This window comes from Dreissena polymorpha, chromosome 16 (genome assembly GCF_020536995.1).
Source record: "Dreissena polymorpha isolate Duluth1 chromosome 16, UMN_Dpol_1.0, whole genome shotgun sequence".
Taxonomy (NCBI): domain Eukaryota; kingdom Metazoa; phylum Mollusca; class Bivalvia; order Myida; family Dreissenidae; genus Dreissena; species Dreissena polymorpha.
In genome coordinates, this window is record NC_068370.1 from 38901443 (window position 1) to 38916658 (window position 15216).

The 15216-nt window shown below is 36.5% G+C and overlaps 3 protein-coding genes across 3 annotated transcripts; 1 reads left to right on the top strand and 2 right to left on the bottom strand.

Moving 5' to 3' along the window:
• Positions 1–7690: 7690 nt before the first annotated feature.
• On the bottom strand, positions 7691–9060 carry LOC127861779 (uncharacterized). Its single transcript, XM_052400460.1, has one exon. It carries the CDS (start codon positions 8471–8473, stop codon positions 7691–7693), a length of 783 nt encoding a protein of 260 aa, XP_052256420.1. The 5' UTR covers positions 8474–9060.
• LOC127861780 (uncharacterized) lies at positions 8718–10993 on the bottom strand. The gene is made up of 4 exons (XM_052400461.1): positions 10438–10993; positions 9999–10278; positions 9629–9761; positions 8718–8783 (listed from the first exon to the last, which is right to left on the bottom strand). Exons 1-4 carry the CDS (start codon positions 10991–10993, stop codon positions 8718–8720), a joined length of 1035 nt encoding a protein of 344 aa, XP_052256421.1.
• LOC127862627 (uncharacterized) lies at positions 10236–13693 on the top strand. The gene is made up of 3 exons (XM_052401837.1): positions 10236–10344; positions 12360–12482; positions 12927–13693. The coding sequence occupies exons 2-3, from the start codon at positions 12467–12469 to the stop codon at positions 13355–13357; spliced, it is 447 nt and encodes a 148-aa protein (XP_052257797.1). The 5' UTR covers positions 10236–10344; positions 12360–12466; the 3' UTR covers positions 13358–13693.
• The last annotated feature ends 1523 nt before the right edge of the window (positions 13694–15216 follow it).

A 15216-nucleotide genomic window follows, 5' to 3' on the forward strand; every position in this document is an offset into this window, starting at 1 on the left:
TCTTGTCTAGTTTGTTTAACATGAAAAAATAATCTTCCTCGTGTAAATAGTGTGTAAATATATTTATTGAGGTGACTCCTTGGGTTTTTGTTGTTAGATGTATTACTGATACGTGTGTATTTACATTATTTTGATTCTTTTCTCTCTCTTTGCTATTCAAGATTATGCTTTTCCATAAATGTCGCATTGAAACATTATTTTCCACATAAACCTAGTGTTTTAGGTTGAAATGCTTGATCATATTTTCGTAATATATTTTATTTTGCAAACAGATTGTTGTTTTTCAATTTAATGAATTGTTAAATATGATTGAACAAAATGGCCCTACATTTTAATAGTGTAAGAAATCTGTATTTTAAGTATTTTGTCACTTCTTAAGACTGTTCCATCCTCTCATGGCGATGGCACTCTAGTTTTTTTTTTTTCAATACTGATTTTGTTACATGATTTCTTTCATTATTTCCAGGTCTTTATTTAATCTTTTTGAGCAGCAAAAGTCTTAATTCTATGTCGGTCCAGATGTATAGTGTTTTTAATATTGTGAATTATATTGACTGTCAAATGATAAAATGTTTTTTTAAGCTATCCATTTAAAATACGTTTCCTTAAAAATATTTACTTATATCATTTGTGTGTCTTTATCAAACGTCTTTTCATCTTTAAAGCGAGAATATACGATTTCAATTTCAACAATTATGCTTGTAATCTTAAACCGACACATAAATATAAAAGGAGAGTGTTACAAAAAGCAACACGTTTACTGATATTTGTTACTGTTTACGTGTCGAATGAACATAAAGTAATTTTCTACTGTATATAGGAAAAAAATTTGCGATTAAATAAAACTATATTTTCGTTTATTTCCCGACAATTCTTCTTCTTAACGTTTATTCTATTTTTCATATTCATTGGTGCTTTATCTGGTTGGGAAAAGGTAAAAAATCGTAAAAAACGCTTTAAGTCCGCCATGGTTTATTATTTTAAACATAAGAGTACTATTGATATAAAATTGTTGTAAAATGAAAAAGGAAACTATTTCATATTATCATGTTTGAATGTATGTTTCTGTGTTAAACTGTTTTTTTTTGGGTCTAACTTTTCTTAATCAATGAAATATTTTTTTCTGAAGTTACGTCATATTATGTTTATTCATCAATTAAAAATGGGTACAGATCATGATTTCAGAAACTTAAAAAATTGCAACAACCAAAATCGATGTTAAAACAACATCTTCACAACAATATTAGTTTTGCTGCACATGTGAAGTTGGTGTTCGTGCATAAAAGTAAATGCTTCCCTATGGATTTATAAATATTAACTTTAGTGTATTAGTGAGATTTTATCCAATTATACGGCCAAGTTTCTAATTCCGTATATTTTATTTGATTACTTTTTGAATTTGCAATATTAGATGTACATTATAAAAATAAAAACATCAAAAAAGACAATCTGCATAATCACTTTGGCATTTAATGAAATCCATTGGGACGTCTACTTATTGTAAATATTGAATGTAAAATAAATCATCCAAACTGATATTTGTTTTGGATTTTTTTTCTATGTTTTGATTTTACACAGATTCCAAAAGCCTCTAAAGAAATAATAAGACAAAATTTGTGGTCGAAAAGGCATAAGCTGAAATACACAGTTAGTTTACTTGAAAGCGTTGATGACTTACCCGTTTCGTTTACACACCGTTGAATCGACTAACGCAACGTCTGTGGTTCATCCATCGGCTGAGCTAGTAGATACATGTCGGTTAAAAGTGGAGTGTAAGTATTTCCCTTTTCTTTATATTTTACGTATTGAATTGAGCAGGTCTCCGTGTGTTCTTTGAGAGCATAAGTTAAAAGGACTTTGTGAACATAATCCACACCTTCCTAGCTGCTTACTTTTAAAGAAATCCATTAGAATGTGGTGAAAAATCAAACAAAAATCACCACTCTCTCAGTCAAACTCTAATTACACAGGATTTATACCAAAGATAAATATGAACAACATTTTATTGAAATCTGTAATCGTTTGTCTTCGGTTATTCCAAAATACAGCATCCCACATGAACACGAAACATTTTTATCAACGTTTAAATTCAAATGGGGTTTGAAAAACGGCTCAAGACAACGGCCGTGGCTACTTATTAGAAGGTCGTGCCAACGGGTACGAACATAAAATTATGCTCATGCCATCCACAGGTGGTTAGCGTGTGGCTATGATATTAATTAGTGAAAACATCATATCATAACGAACAACCAACTTTTCTGAAGAAAAAAATTCACTATCAAATGAAATAATTTGTTTCAGAAAAGTTGATTTTTCGTTATAATATGATTATTTATCAATCAAAATGATAATTTCACTAAGTAATATCATAGCCACACACTAACCAACTGTGATGCAATCGACTGAGGCAATGGGAAATGACATGATGAGATGTGGACGTTACTCCTTGACCATATTCGATAGAAACTTTCAGATATTTGATCACAAAAAACAGTTTTAAGATTTTCGTTCGTATTTTGAAATATAATGAGATGAGTGAGTGGATTTCTTTTTAAATAATTCATACTTTGACCTTATTGACCTTATTGAAAGTCACTTACACGCAATATGTCTCCACATCATGTAGAGTACACTTGACTCTCGCTATGCCGAAGTCGGATATATCGAAGTAATGGAAACTTCGAACTTAAAAGTTCATTCTCTTCTTAAATTTGAGATACAAGGTTTTTCTTAATTGAAACGCATGAATGCATTTACAAACTTAAAGACAGCTACATGTAGGTTGAAAGTAATGTTGAAATCTCCTACTGGAGAGCTTTTAGCATCGTGTTTCACCTGTATCTAGTTATAACTAGTCAGAAGTGTACGTCTTATAATTCGGGTTGCTAGAATATATTTTATCTCGAAATAATTTGTATGGTTTTTGAACTTTGACATTTCGAGATTCCACTGTACTTCGAAGAAGATTGTCAAATGTGTTTTACATGCGTTGTACTATATGATTTCCTTCTATCCTTTTGTTAAAATAGCGATAATTATGGAAAAACTCTTATTACGAGCTAACTTTCGATTTATATCGGTTGCGGCTTTCTTTCAAGATTATACTATTTGGAATTTAAGGACCATGGATAATTCATTTGTGATTTTTCGCGGTATGACTGAAAAAAGTTGAAACTGTATAGAACTCACACATTCAAATAAATTAACAAGTTGAACGTTTAATTATCACGCAGATACGGAATCCGATTGTGCCAACTATAATCTCGCCCTTCTTTCATCAAGGGCGACATAAGACACACAAAGCGATACACGATATTTTACGCGACACACGAAGCGACACACGATATTTTGCGCGATAATTAAAGCGACACAATATATTTTGCGCGCCATACGAAGCGACACACGATATTATGCGCGATATTGCGGTATCAATAACGGGTTCAATAACAGCTTGCTCTTCAGCGTCCATAGCAGCTAGTGAATCTGAAAATATAATCGTATAGCTTGTTGTGAAAGCAAATATAATCATATCGCTTGTTGTAAACGGTAATATAATTATATAGCTTGTTGTGAACGGAAATATAATCATATCGCTTGGTGTAAACGGAAATATAAGCATATAGCTTGCTGTGAACGGAAATATAGTCATATAGCTTGTTGTGAACGGAAATATAAGCATCCTATCGCTTGCTTGGTATTTCAATACCGAAATACACAAGAAAAACCGAGTTTCGAAGGATTTTACAGAAATACATATTAAATAACGGAAACTCCTGAGACATATCGCATTTAATCCGTTATGAATGATGTAATTTAATAAATGTCCAACTGAAAGCATCACGAGGTTACAAATACGCACTAATGAAAGAGACCATTTCGGAAGAGAGTAGGAATCATATTCAAAACCACACCTGTTTTATAACTATTTAAACGTCTTCCAACGGGAACACATAAACAATTCCAATCCTGACTTACCGCTGTTCTGTTTAATACGGATATATGTCTACCCGGAAAAGAAGGGAAGTAACCTACATAGACAATCAGCGCGATATTGCTGAATTTTATATATAATAGCAATTGTGTTTTTTAATAACAGTTAGTTTTTCCATTAATACAAGTTCCATTGGGTAGTAAATATAAGTATGTTCTTCACCGGCAACAAGGTGAGAACACCAGTCGTTATAAATATTAAGGATTTACACAATTAATTTTACCCAATCTGTATACGTCTTCGGCATAGCGAGTGTCAAGTGTACTCTAAATGATGTGGAGACATATTGCGTGTAAATGACCTGTTTCAAAAATGTCAAAGTATGAATAATTTAAAAAGAAATCCACTCACCAATCCCGTTTTATATCAAAATACGAATGAAAATCTTAAAACTGTTTTTGTGATCAAAATATCTGATAGTTCTATTGAATATGGTCAAGGAGTAACGTCCACATCTCATCATGACATTGTCGATTGCCTCAGCCGATGATATGGTCATTGTTTTATTATCGAAGCCGTTGGCATGACCATCTAATAAGTAGCCACGGCCGTTGTCTTGAGCCGTTTTTCAAACCCCACTCGATTTTGAACGTTGATAAAAATGTTGTGTGTTCATGTCGGATGCTGTTATTTGGAATAACCGAAGATAAATGATTAAAGATTTAAATAAAATGTTGTTCATATTTATCTTTGGTATAAATCCTGTGTAATTAGAGTTTGACTGAGAGAGTGGTGAATTTTGTTTGATTTTTGACCACATTCTAACGGATTTCTTTAAAAGTAAGCAGCTATGGGAAGGTAGGGATTACAAAGTCCTGCTCAAAGAACACACGCAAACCTGCTCAATTCAATACGTAAAATATAAAGAAAAGGGAAATACTTACACTCCGCTTTTAAACGACATGTATCTACTAGCTCAGCCGATGGATGAACCACAGACGTTGCGTTAGTCGATTGAACGGTGTGATTTAAGTTGTGTGTTTTTAACAATATAATCGCTGAACGACATTTATTATCGCTATATGTACAGTTATATTTACAGTTAGTTTCCCTTAGCATTTAGCTGATACATATTGACCTTATTACTGTTTGATTACTTCTTACCATTGATTACAACGGGAACACATTAGCCAGTCGCCGACCTTGAATATAATTGTAATAAAATCAAATATTTAAGAATTAAAAAACACCCCTATTTAAAAACTTTAAGATTGTGTTTCACAAGTAAATATCTGAACTGATACAAACAACTATTTATACATGAAATGCTGCATAAACTTTGAGTATGTTCACAATTGTTGAACTATATATGACTAATGCAACCAGCAAAAAGATCGCATTATGATACTTTGAAAGTCTTCTTGAAATTCTGGATTGGCCGATTAAAATAATATTAGTGGACATATTGAAATGTATGATTTATATCACCTTAAATGTCAAATATTTAACAGATTTGGAACGTTATTTCGCATAGGTTTTTTGATGTACAAACGCTTCTGAGATGTTTAACCTTACGATTTTAGTGACAAAACTTAAGGTATGTTGAGTAAGTAGTTCGACAATTTGTATACGAATAATGTTTTAATTATAAACACAAATAATATTTAATAGAAGTTGCTATAGGCACACAATATCTGAATAAATGCTAAACATGAAAACCCACATGAGAAGGTAATATCTGCATCCGTTTGACTTATCTTGCACGCGAACATGCAATAACATGTAACATGTCTATCCTTTCCTTAATATGACCTGTTCTAAGCCTCTGATTATGCTCTAGTTGTATCGGTCGACATGTAAAGTTTGGTCTAGTATTACTCGTGCGTTATGAAAATATTATAATTCAACTTATGTATTGTATGTTATTTCAAGTAGTGGTAAACAACGCATTCCCCTGTGTTGAAATCTAGCCAGGTCCCGGAGGTCACATCTATATTGACGTATATAGATGTGTATTTTTACAAAGCTTACTGAAACCTCAAGACCGAAAGTTTGGTCTAAGGTTTTTAAGGGAGATTATACGATTTGTATATGTGTTAAATTGTAATATATTGATAAAAATATGTTACACTAACACAAAATAGGCAAGAAAAATTATACATTGAAGACGAATTTCATTAAATGCAGCAAAGACAAATTAGCGCCCCGAGCCGATTGTGACGAAGATATTTCGTACTGTAATAGACGTCATGATGGCGAGTTGTTAATAATGTTTTGGGTCGTTGAATAGATGAACGAAAGCTTTTGACGGTTCACTAAATGTTCTATTTTTCCGTCTTTAAAAGTCTGGATCACCAGGCACACTAAACAAGTTGAACAACATTTGTAAATATTACGTGAATAATTAAGTACATCTAAGGCTCACCCTTTGACAGTTAATTTCAAGTTATTGTAGTTTGGTTATACTTGGAGTTTAAATTTACGATTTATTTAGATTATATTTTATTTATCTTATTTTTACTTTTTGATGTTGGTGATTCAGAGATGGAAATTTGAATGACACCGCCTTCTGAGGCTCGCCTTTATATAGACAGTATCAGCCAATCAGGTTGCACATAACAAAATCTGGACCAATGAAAACAATTGTTACAAAGTAACATTGGCGTTCTAAAATAAACATTTCAGAGAAAATTTAGCTTTTGATGGGAAACTATAATTAATTACAATTTATAATGTGGCGTTTACTTGATATTTAGAAAGAACAATATTTAAGGAATAAAATGGCACCACATATGGTTTAAATAGACCAAAATATGATATCAAACGCCGGTTTACAAAATGGACAGTGACAGCTTCCAAACAAGATGGCGGATGCGAATTACACTTGACAAGTAAGTTGAGTTCAATAAAATGAGAAAAACTGCATTAAATGCATTTACAAAAACAACCCCGTTTAGCCATCAGGCTTAAACAAAAACATATTATATTAATAAAGGGTGGCCTGTTCCAACTTATATAACTAATATAAGCAAAATCTTAAATAACAGCATGTAAATAATTACGTTTGTCCCAGTAATAAAACCACATTTCAATATTGGTTAGGATATAACCGTTATATAAATATATTAATTATGCCTCATTGAACTTGAGCAAATGCTAAGCTACGTAAGAATAAATTACATCATTCATTTGACCACAGTAACATACAATAAGAATAAATATCATGACATTATTCATTGGAATAATGTTATTCAACTGTTAAATAAATACAATGTAATATATTAATTAGACCAACTATATTTGTGACAAGTTACACTTGTTACATTCACCCCCCTGTACCTTAAAGAAACTTGTTTACTTATATCTATTGAAATGATACATTTTAAAATTTGATTCATGTCTTGTTATTGGTTGAACTTGACATTGTTATTTATTATAAATGTTAAAATAATATTTCCATCCCCTCTATCACAGTCAGGAATTCGTCTGTAGATGTGTCCCGATGTCCAAAAGTCTGTTCCAGCATTTGAAGGATGAGTTGGTTTGTGTTCCTTCCTTTCACCATATCGGATAACAGGCAATAGTTGGAGATTCGCATTCTTCTTTCGGAGCTGGTCCGCGGTTGGGGAATGGTGCCAGGTAAAATTAAAAAGTTGAACTTATCCATGATTTGATCAGGATCTGTTACTGGAATCCCTTCTACTGAGTCCAACATGTTGGCCACATGTTGGGCAACCGCCAACCTTTTTGCCGGGCTCATCAGCCGCCAGTCTTTTGGACGGTTGGTAACCGGTCCCAGTTCCGCCTTGCCGGAGGAACAAGTGGCATGCAACCCCATGTCAGGAGGTGAAGAGCCCTCTGCTGTAGGGTCATTTCCTCCTGCATGTGTTTGTTCTGTTCCTCCAGCAGAGGCGTCTCTGGGAGAAATGTCTCCACGGGTGGCCTTGTCTTGGCTGAGTTGAATGGGAGGGCCGGTCCCTCGATTGGCGTAGCAGTGTATACTGTGGTCTCTTCCATTTTTGGGAATGGTACAGGGAGTCTTCCTCCTGTGGGGAGCATGGCCGGCTTGGTAGGGCTATAAGCTTCAACCCCAGGAGTTGGACTCCCTGATTCTTGTATGGTTGGGGTGTCTGCTGTTTTCCCCTCTGCTAACTTCCAGCCCGCCTCCCAGTCTTCCATTTTCTGAAGTTTTGGGGCCTGTGAAGTCTCCCGCCACACCTTTACTGCTTCTCTTGCCTCCTTGGCCGCCTGGGTTGTGAATACGAGAGGTTTTACAACCTTGCTGTAGTCCTTGGGATATAGAGCTAGATAAAATGCTCCGGCCTCCGTGAAGATGTCCTGATTTAAGCCATCAGCAATGGCCTCGTGCCAGCGCCCAACATGTCGCTTCAAATCGTATGGGCGACTCATAATGGTTGGCACGTCCTCTACACACCATGGGCAAATTATGTCCAACCGTTGGTGCTCCGTCCCAACATGGTTTTTAAGCTCTTTTCTTGAATGTAGAGCCGCAGGGCATAACCAGCAAAGTTGCTGTAGCATCTGTAATGTTGTAAATATTATACATGTAAAATGTTAGTCTTGTTTTTTCCATTAAAAGACTAGTTTTCTTTTAAATATTGGTCATTGCAATCCGTTTCATTATACTATAATGTTTAAATGCTAAAATATTTGTATATTTAGCATAAGGTCAATTCAAAAAGTCATTGTACATTGCATAGTTATAATAGTTTTGCCTGGTGATCACTGTTCATAATATAATAATTTCGATTTTTCAGGAAATCCTTCATCTGATGGAATTATACACTTCCTCAAGTAATATTTTCTCCTTGAACCACGATGGCCGTCTTAACTACAAGTAAGGAACTAAAAAGTCTCATAGTCATTATGGGTAGCTAATCCAATACAGACTAGAGCAAAGAGTCGGTTGGCCAACCTAATAAAATAAAATAATTCCATCCTAATATGCCATTGGTACCTATTTCATACTTCTCCCCATTACTTATGTGTACATTCACTTCCTCTTAATTCCACAACTGATTTCCTTTCCTTCCACAAGTGATTTCCTCTTATTATCATTTAAATTTTAAAATTTCATAAATAACATTAGAATAACTGTTCAATGAACATGAATTATAACTCTTATGTCAACACACACAAAAGCTATGTTCACAGTTTACATTTCACATAACACTGTTTATATTTAAGTTGTCATTTTCATTAATGACTTGAATACATTTACTGTACTATAATGTTAAACATAAACATGTAGTACTAATGTTATCAATATAAATTCGATATACAACCAAATGTCTTCAGTTATGTAAGACTGTCCACCTTAATGTTACTTATTTATATTCCTACTGTTGAAAACCATTTTGGCAAGTGCGAGCCTTTATATTTCATTAAATGGTCGATGTGATAAACTCTTGACTTTTTCAGTTTCCCCTTCTTAACATAATATGTAAGATCGTCAATACGTTTAATTACAAGAAATGGCCCCTTCCATTTTGGTGTTAGCTTAGTGTCCACTCTAGTCCGTTTCGAGGGATCATACAACCATACTGCCTGCCCTGCTTCTAACTTTCTTGTTTCCGACTTTAAATCGTAATGCTTTTTCCGATAAATTGCGGCCCTTTTTAAGTTAATTCTTGCAATATTGTGTGCAGACTGTATTTTATTTTTAAGGTGTTGCACATATTCATGTGTGTCTTCTTGGGAAGTTGATTCTTCTTCCGGTGTGCCGATGACAACAGCCATGGGCAACAGGACCTCTTTTCCAAAAACCATTTTGTTTGGTGTGAGCCCAGTGCTGGCGTGAGGTGAAGACCTGTAAGCCATTAAGACTTGTTGTAAATATAAATTCCATTCAGTTTGGTTTTCCCTGCAGAAACTAGACAGCATGCATTTTAAAGTTCTGTTAAATCGCTCGACCACAGCGTTTGCTTGTGGTCGACGTATTGAAGTTCTTAATTTAGTGATTCCTAAAAGAGAACATATCTCTCCAAAAAGCTTTGATTCAAAACAGGTTCCACAGTCAGACAAGACAGAAAGAGGTACCCCAAACCGCACAATGAAGTTGTCCACCAATGCCATGGCCACTGTTTTGGCAGACTGGTCTTTAATTGGCACAGCCTCTACCCATTTTGTGAACCAATCACTTATTACTAGGATATACTTAAAACCATCTTTGGTTTCAGGAAGTGGTCCAGTAACATCCACGCAGACCTTCTCCATTGCGTTGTATACTGGATTTTGCCCCAGTGGAGCCCTGACCTTGGGTGCTGGTTTCCGAGAAGCACACACATCACATTGGTGGATGTACTTTTGAAGGTCATCTTTCAACGCTGGCCAATAACAACACTGCAGAATACGAAAGAGGCATTTTTCTAAACCAAGGTGGCCCGCTGAAGGTAGGTCATGATAATTGTGCATGGTTTGTTCTTGCAAACTATCTGGCACGATTACTTGTAATGTTACAGTATCTTCTTCATCATAAAATTTACGGTAAAGAACCCCAGAAACAATTTTAAGTCTTTCCCACTGGCGCCAAAGCGTTTTTCCTTTGCTGGAGAGTGCAGTGATATCCGCCCAGTCTGGCTTTATGCCTGACTCAACACTACTAAGGATGGGCATGATATCAGGGTCTAATAGTTGCTTTTGACGGAGCATATCTGGTTCCCAATCTGTAGCAGTTGTCTGGTCATTATCAGCTTTGCTACTGGATGCTTGTTCGGTGCTTTTCTTGCTGGCAACCATGCATGTTGGGTCTGAGCTGTTACATGAATGGAGCTCAGACTGTGCTTCTTGCCGAGCACAAACTTTGCATGGCACACGAGACAAAGCATCGCAGTTGGTATGGAGGCGTCCTGGTCGGTGTTGAACTTCGAGTTCGAAACACTCGATTGCCTCGAGCCACCGAGCAACCTGGCCAGTTGGGTTCTTTAGACTCTTCATCCAGCTGACTGCTGCATTGTCTGTTCTTAACAAGACTTTGTGCCCCAGGATGTACGGTCTCCAGTGTTTTACTGCAGTTACTACGGCCAATAGTTCTTTCCGCATTGTGCAATATTTTACTTCATGGGTGTTCATGGTCTTACTCATGTAGGCAATAACTTTTTCATTACCCTCATGGATTTGCGATAAAACACCTCCCACACATGTTTGGGATGCATCTGTGTCCAAGATATAAGATTGGCCAGTTATAGGATAAGCCAGAACAGGAGCTGAGGTTAGTTTATCTTTTAAAGTTTCGAATGCACATTGACACAAGTTGGTCCATTCAAATTTACGATTCTTTTCACAAAGCTTAAAGAGCGGTTTACAAATCTCGCTGAATCCTTCAACAAACCGTTTATAATAAGCTCCTAACCCTACAAAACTGCGGACTTGTTTGACCGTCCTAGGTACCGGCCACTCTTTAACAGCTTTTACTTTTTCTGGGTCTGTTCTTACTCCCTCTGCTGTGACCACATGGCCCAGGAACGGAACTGAGGTTTGTAAGAATACACATTTTGATGGCTTTAATTTTAATTTGGCTGCTCTTAATCGTTGGAACACATGTTCAAGCCTTGTAAGGTTTTCTGTTACTGTTTTACTTGGTACAGTAATGTCATCCATATACGCCACACACTCAATCCATTGGAGACCTCTTAAAACTTCTCCGATTAAACGGCAAAACGTGCTGGGTCCCACAGACATCCCAAAGGGCATCCGCACAAACTGAAACAAGCCAAGACTGGAAGCAAAGGCACTTATTTCTCTGTCTTCTTTGGCTATGGCAATCTGCCAGTAGCCTTGGGCCATGTCCATTGTGCTAAATAGACAGTTACCAGCCAATGCATCCAGGCACTCGTCCATCCTGGGTAATGGGTAGGAGTCCCGTTTTAGTACTTCGTTGACTTTTCTGTAATCTACACAGATCCTCGGTTTTCCATTCTTTTTATTTACTATGACCAGATTACTGCACCATGGACTTATAGATGGCTCTATGATCCCGTCAGATAACATTTGTTGGATTTCGGCCCTTTCAGACTCCTTTCGGATGGCCGGTATTCGTCTAACTTGTTGTCGAATAGGTTGGGTGCCTTCTTTAAGAACAATTTTATGCTCTAACAGGTCTGTGAGACCCAAATCTGAAGAGTCCTTCGCAAAAACATCCTGATATTGTATTAATAATAATTTTAATTGTTCGCTTTCATTTTCGTTTAAATTGTTAGAACTTCTTTGAAGTAAATCATTAAGAAAGTCTGGCAATACGTTATTTTGTTTGTCTACTGTGTCCTTAGTTATGCTGCGACATTGTTCAAAGTTTTCTGAATTGTCTTCAGTCACTGACATGCAAGTATCAAAACTGTTTTAGGATATAATGTTACACTTTCATCACTGTAATTGACGATATTTAATTTGACATCGTTCATTGTTTCAGTCTGGATTACACCCGAGACGAGCTGCACAGGCTGATTTTGAGCGACTGGTTCAACTAAGGCTACTGGTGACAAGTGTTCCTGACTAGGGATTTTTACAGACACCCACATGCTGCTATGTGCCGGTATGTCTACTTTTGTGGTTACCAGGACTCTACACACCATTGATGATTTTCTTCCCACCCAGCAGTGAATTTGATCATGCCTAGTTTGAATTATATATCTTTCATAATCTACTTGTTTAACATATTTTAACATAAAGTCTTGACCCAGAATACCATCTGGTGTTATGTCACAAACTATAACGTTTTGTTGATATTCCCCCTCCCCAAGTTTAAAATTTACCGTTGCCACCCCATGAATTAAAATGTTAGATCCTTTAACGTCTTTCATTGAAAAGTCTGCTTTTGTTAATTTGGGTCGTATATTGTCGTTAATATCATTAAATTTGCTAAATGAAAGTAAGGTACAGGATGACCCACTGTCAACTAAAAGATCTAATTTTATATTTCCTATTTGACAAGAGGTATAAAATCCATTGTCGTAATTGCTTGTACTTTCTGTTGTAGTTGAGTTGCTTGATGGCTGCTGCTGGGCCTTTTTTGGTGCCATCAACGAAGACCCTACTGGGTTGACGGCCTGCCGTTTTCCGGTAAACCTACGACAGTCGGCTGTGTGTACGGTGCCTGGTGAGGTGCTGGATACCCCATCCTCTGTGGTGCCTGATAACCCATTGAACGCTGGCTGTTGTAGACTGGTCGCTGACGCGTGGGGCAGTCTCGAATCATATGTTGTGGCGACTGACAGTTATAGCACAGTCTGGGACCAGACCTTGCATTACTGTATGGAGGCTTGTTGTTTGTGGATTGACCCATCATCAGCTTCCGCACACATTCTTGTAGGTCTTGTACCGCCTTCTCGAGTGGCTGACTCGACTTGTCGACTTTCGCTTGCTGTTCCGGCACATTTTCCACCATATAAATGGATGCTTTACGTCTAGCACCGCCGTCCACGATGCTCTCGTACATCTCCACTAGAGCAACCGCCTGCGTAACAGACTGGCAACCCTCGCTGATACACTTGAACTTAAGTTCTGGGCTGATTGATTTGTACAACTGGTTTAGCGCAAGCATCTCATGCGCCTGATGATCGAGGCCTGGGTATGCACGCTGAGTCATGCATTTAAGGTCATCAGCCAGGTTAGCTACAGATTCTTCAGGAGATCTCTTACGGGACTCCAAGCGAGACATCCACATTGGTTGTTGACGTGCTCGACCAAACCTTTGGCCCAGCTTATGTGTAAGCCCCAGGTATGAGCCACGCTCTTCCTTGCTGATCGTCACATAGAAGAATTGCGCTTGACCGCGTAGGCTTGCAGCAAGGGTTAAAACTTTCTCTCGGGGACCCCAGTTACCCAGCTCAGCACACAACTCGAAATGATTGAGGTAAACCTCCCAATCACCATCGCCGTTGTACACTTCCGGCTTCATGGACACTGTTGAGCGTTGACGAGCAGGTCGGCGACAATACAGACGAGGAACGTCTTCACCAGACAAGATTGACCTCTCATCGTCGGATGACGATTTCGGTAGCTCACGAATGTCGTCTCCTTGTCCACGATTCATTATGAAGACCTCTTCATCATCTGATTCGGCCATGATATTGTTAAATTACGATTTGCTAATTAAATTCTATATACAAAATGATTATCTTTAATAAAGAATTATATTGTGTTGTGTTCACCTTTGTTTTAAATAATGCCTAATATTCTATCAAATTATTTCATTGTTCTACTTCATTTACTTCTAAATCCGCTGAATTAAAAATAAAGTTGTAAGTATGGGTTAAAGTTTCAATAGCAAAATTTTTATTCTTAAGAACAAGGTAAGCTTAACCCTTACTAATAATTATTATGTTTCTTTAATTGTAATGGTACTCAATTATATCAATTTTATTACATGTAAATACGGTAACGTTTAATTATCACGTTTGCACTTTTTATTCTATTTGCGTCGATTGTCCCTTTAACCGCTCCTCAAACTGGTTTCCCACGTAAAGCTATTTTTAGAACGCTTCATGCATAAATAGCTTTCAATGACGTCTGCAGGCGTAGGTAAACTGTCCCGTTGATTTACAACGTTATTTCTGGACAGAGATCCCCAGTTCTGACACCACTTGTAATAGACGTCATGATGGCGAGTTGTTAATAATGTTTTGGGTCGTTGAATAGATGAACGAAAGCTTTTGACGGTTCACTAAATGTTCTATTTTTCCGTCTTTAAAAGTACGGATCACCAGGCACACTAAACAAGTTGAACAACATTTGTAAATATTACGTGAATAATTAAGTACATCTAAGGCTCACCCTTTGACAGTTAATTTCAAGTTATTGTAGTTTGGTTATACTTGGAGTTTAAATTTACGATTTATTTAGATTATATTTTATTTATCTTATTTTTACTTTTTGATGTTGTTGATTCAGAGATGGAAATTTGAATGACACCGCCTTCTGAGGCTCGCCTTTATATAGACAGTATCAGCCAATCAGGTTGCACATAACAAAATCTGGACCAATGAAAACAATTGTTACAAAGTAACATTGGCGTTCTAAAATAAACATTTCAGAGAAAATTTAGCTTTTGATGGGAAACTATAATTAATTACAATTTATAATGTGGCGTTTACTTGATATTTAGAAAGAACAATATTTAAGGAATAAAATGGCACCACATATGGTTTAAAAATACCAAAATATGATATCAAACGCCGGTTTACAAAATGGACAGTGACAGCTTCCAAACAAGATGGCGGATGCGAATTACACTTGACAAGTAAGTTGAGTTCAATAAAATGAGAAAA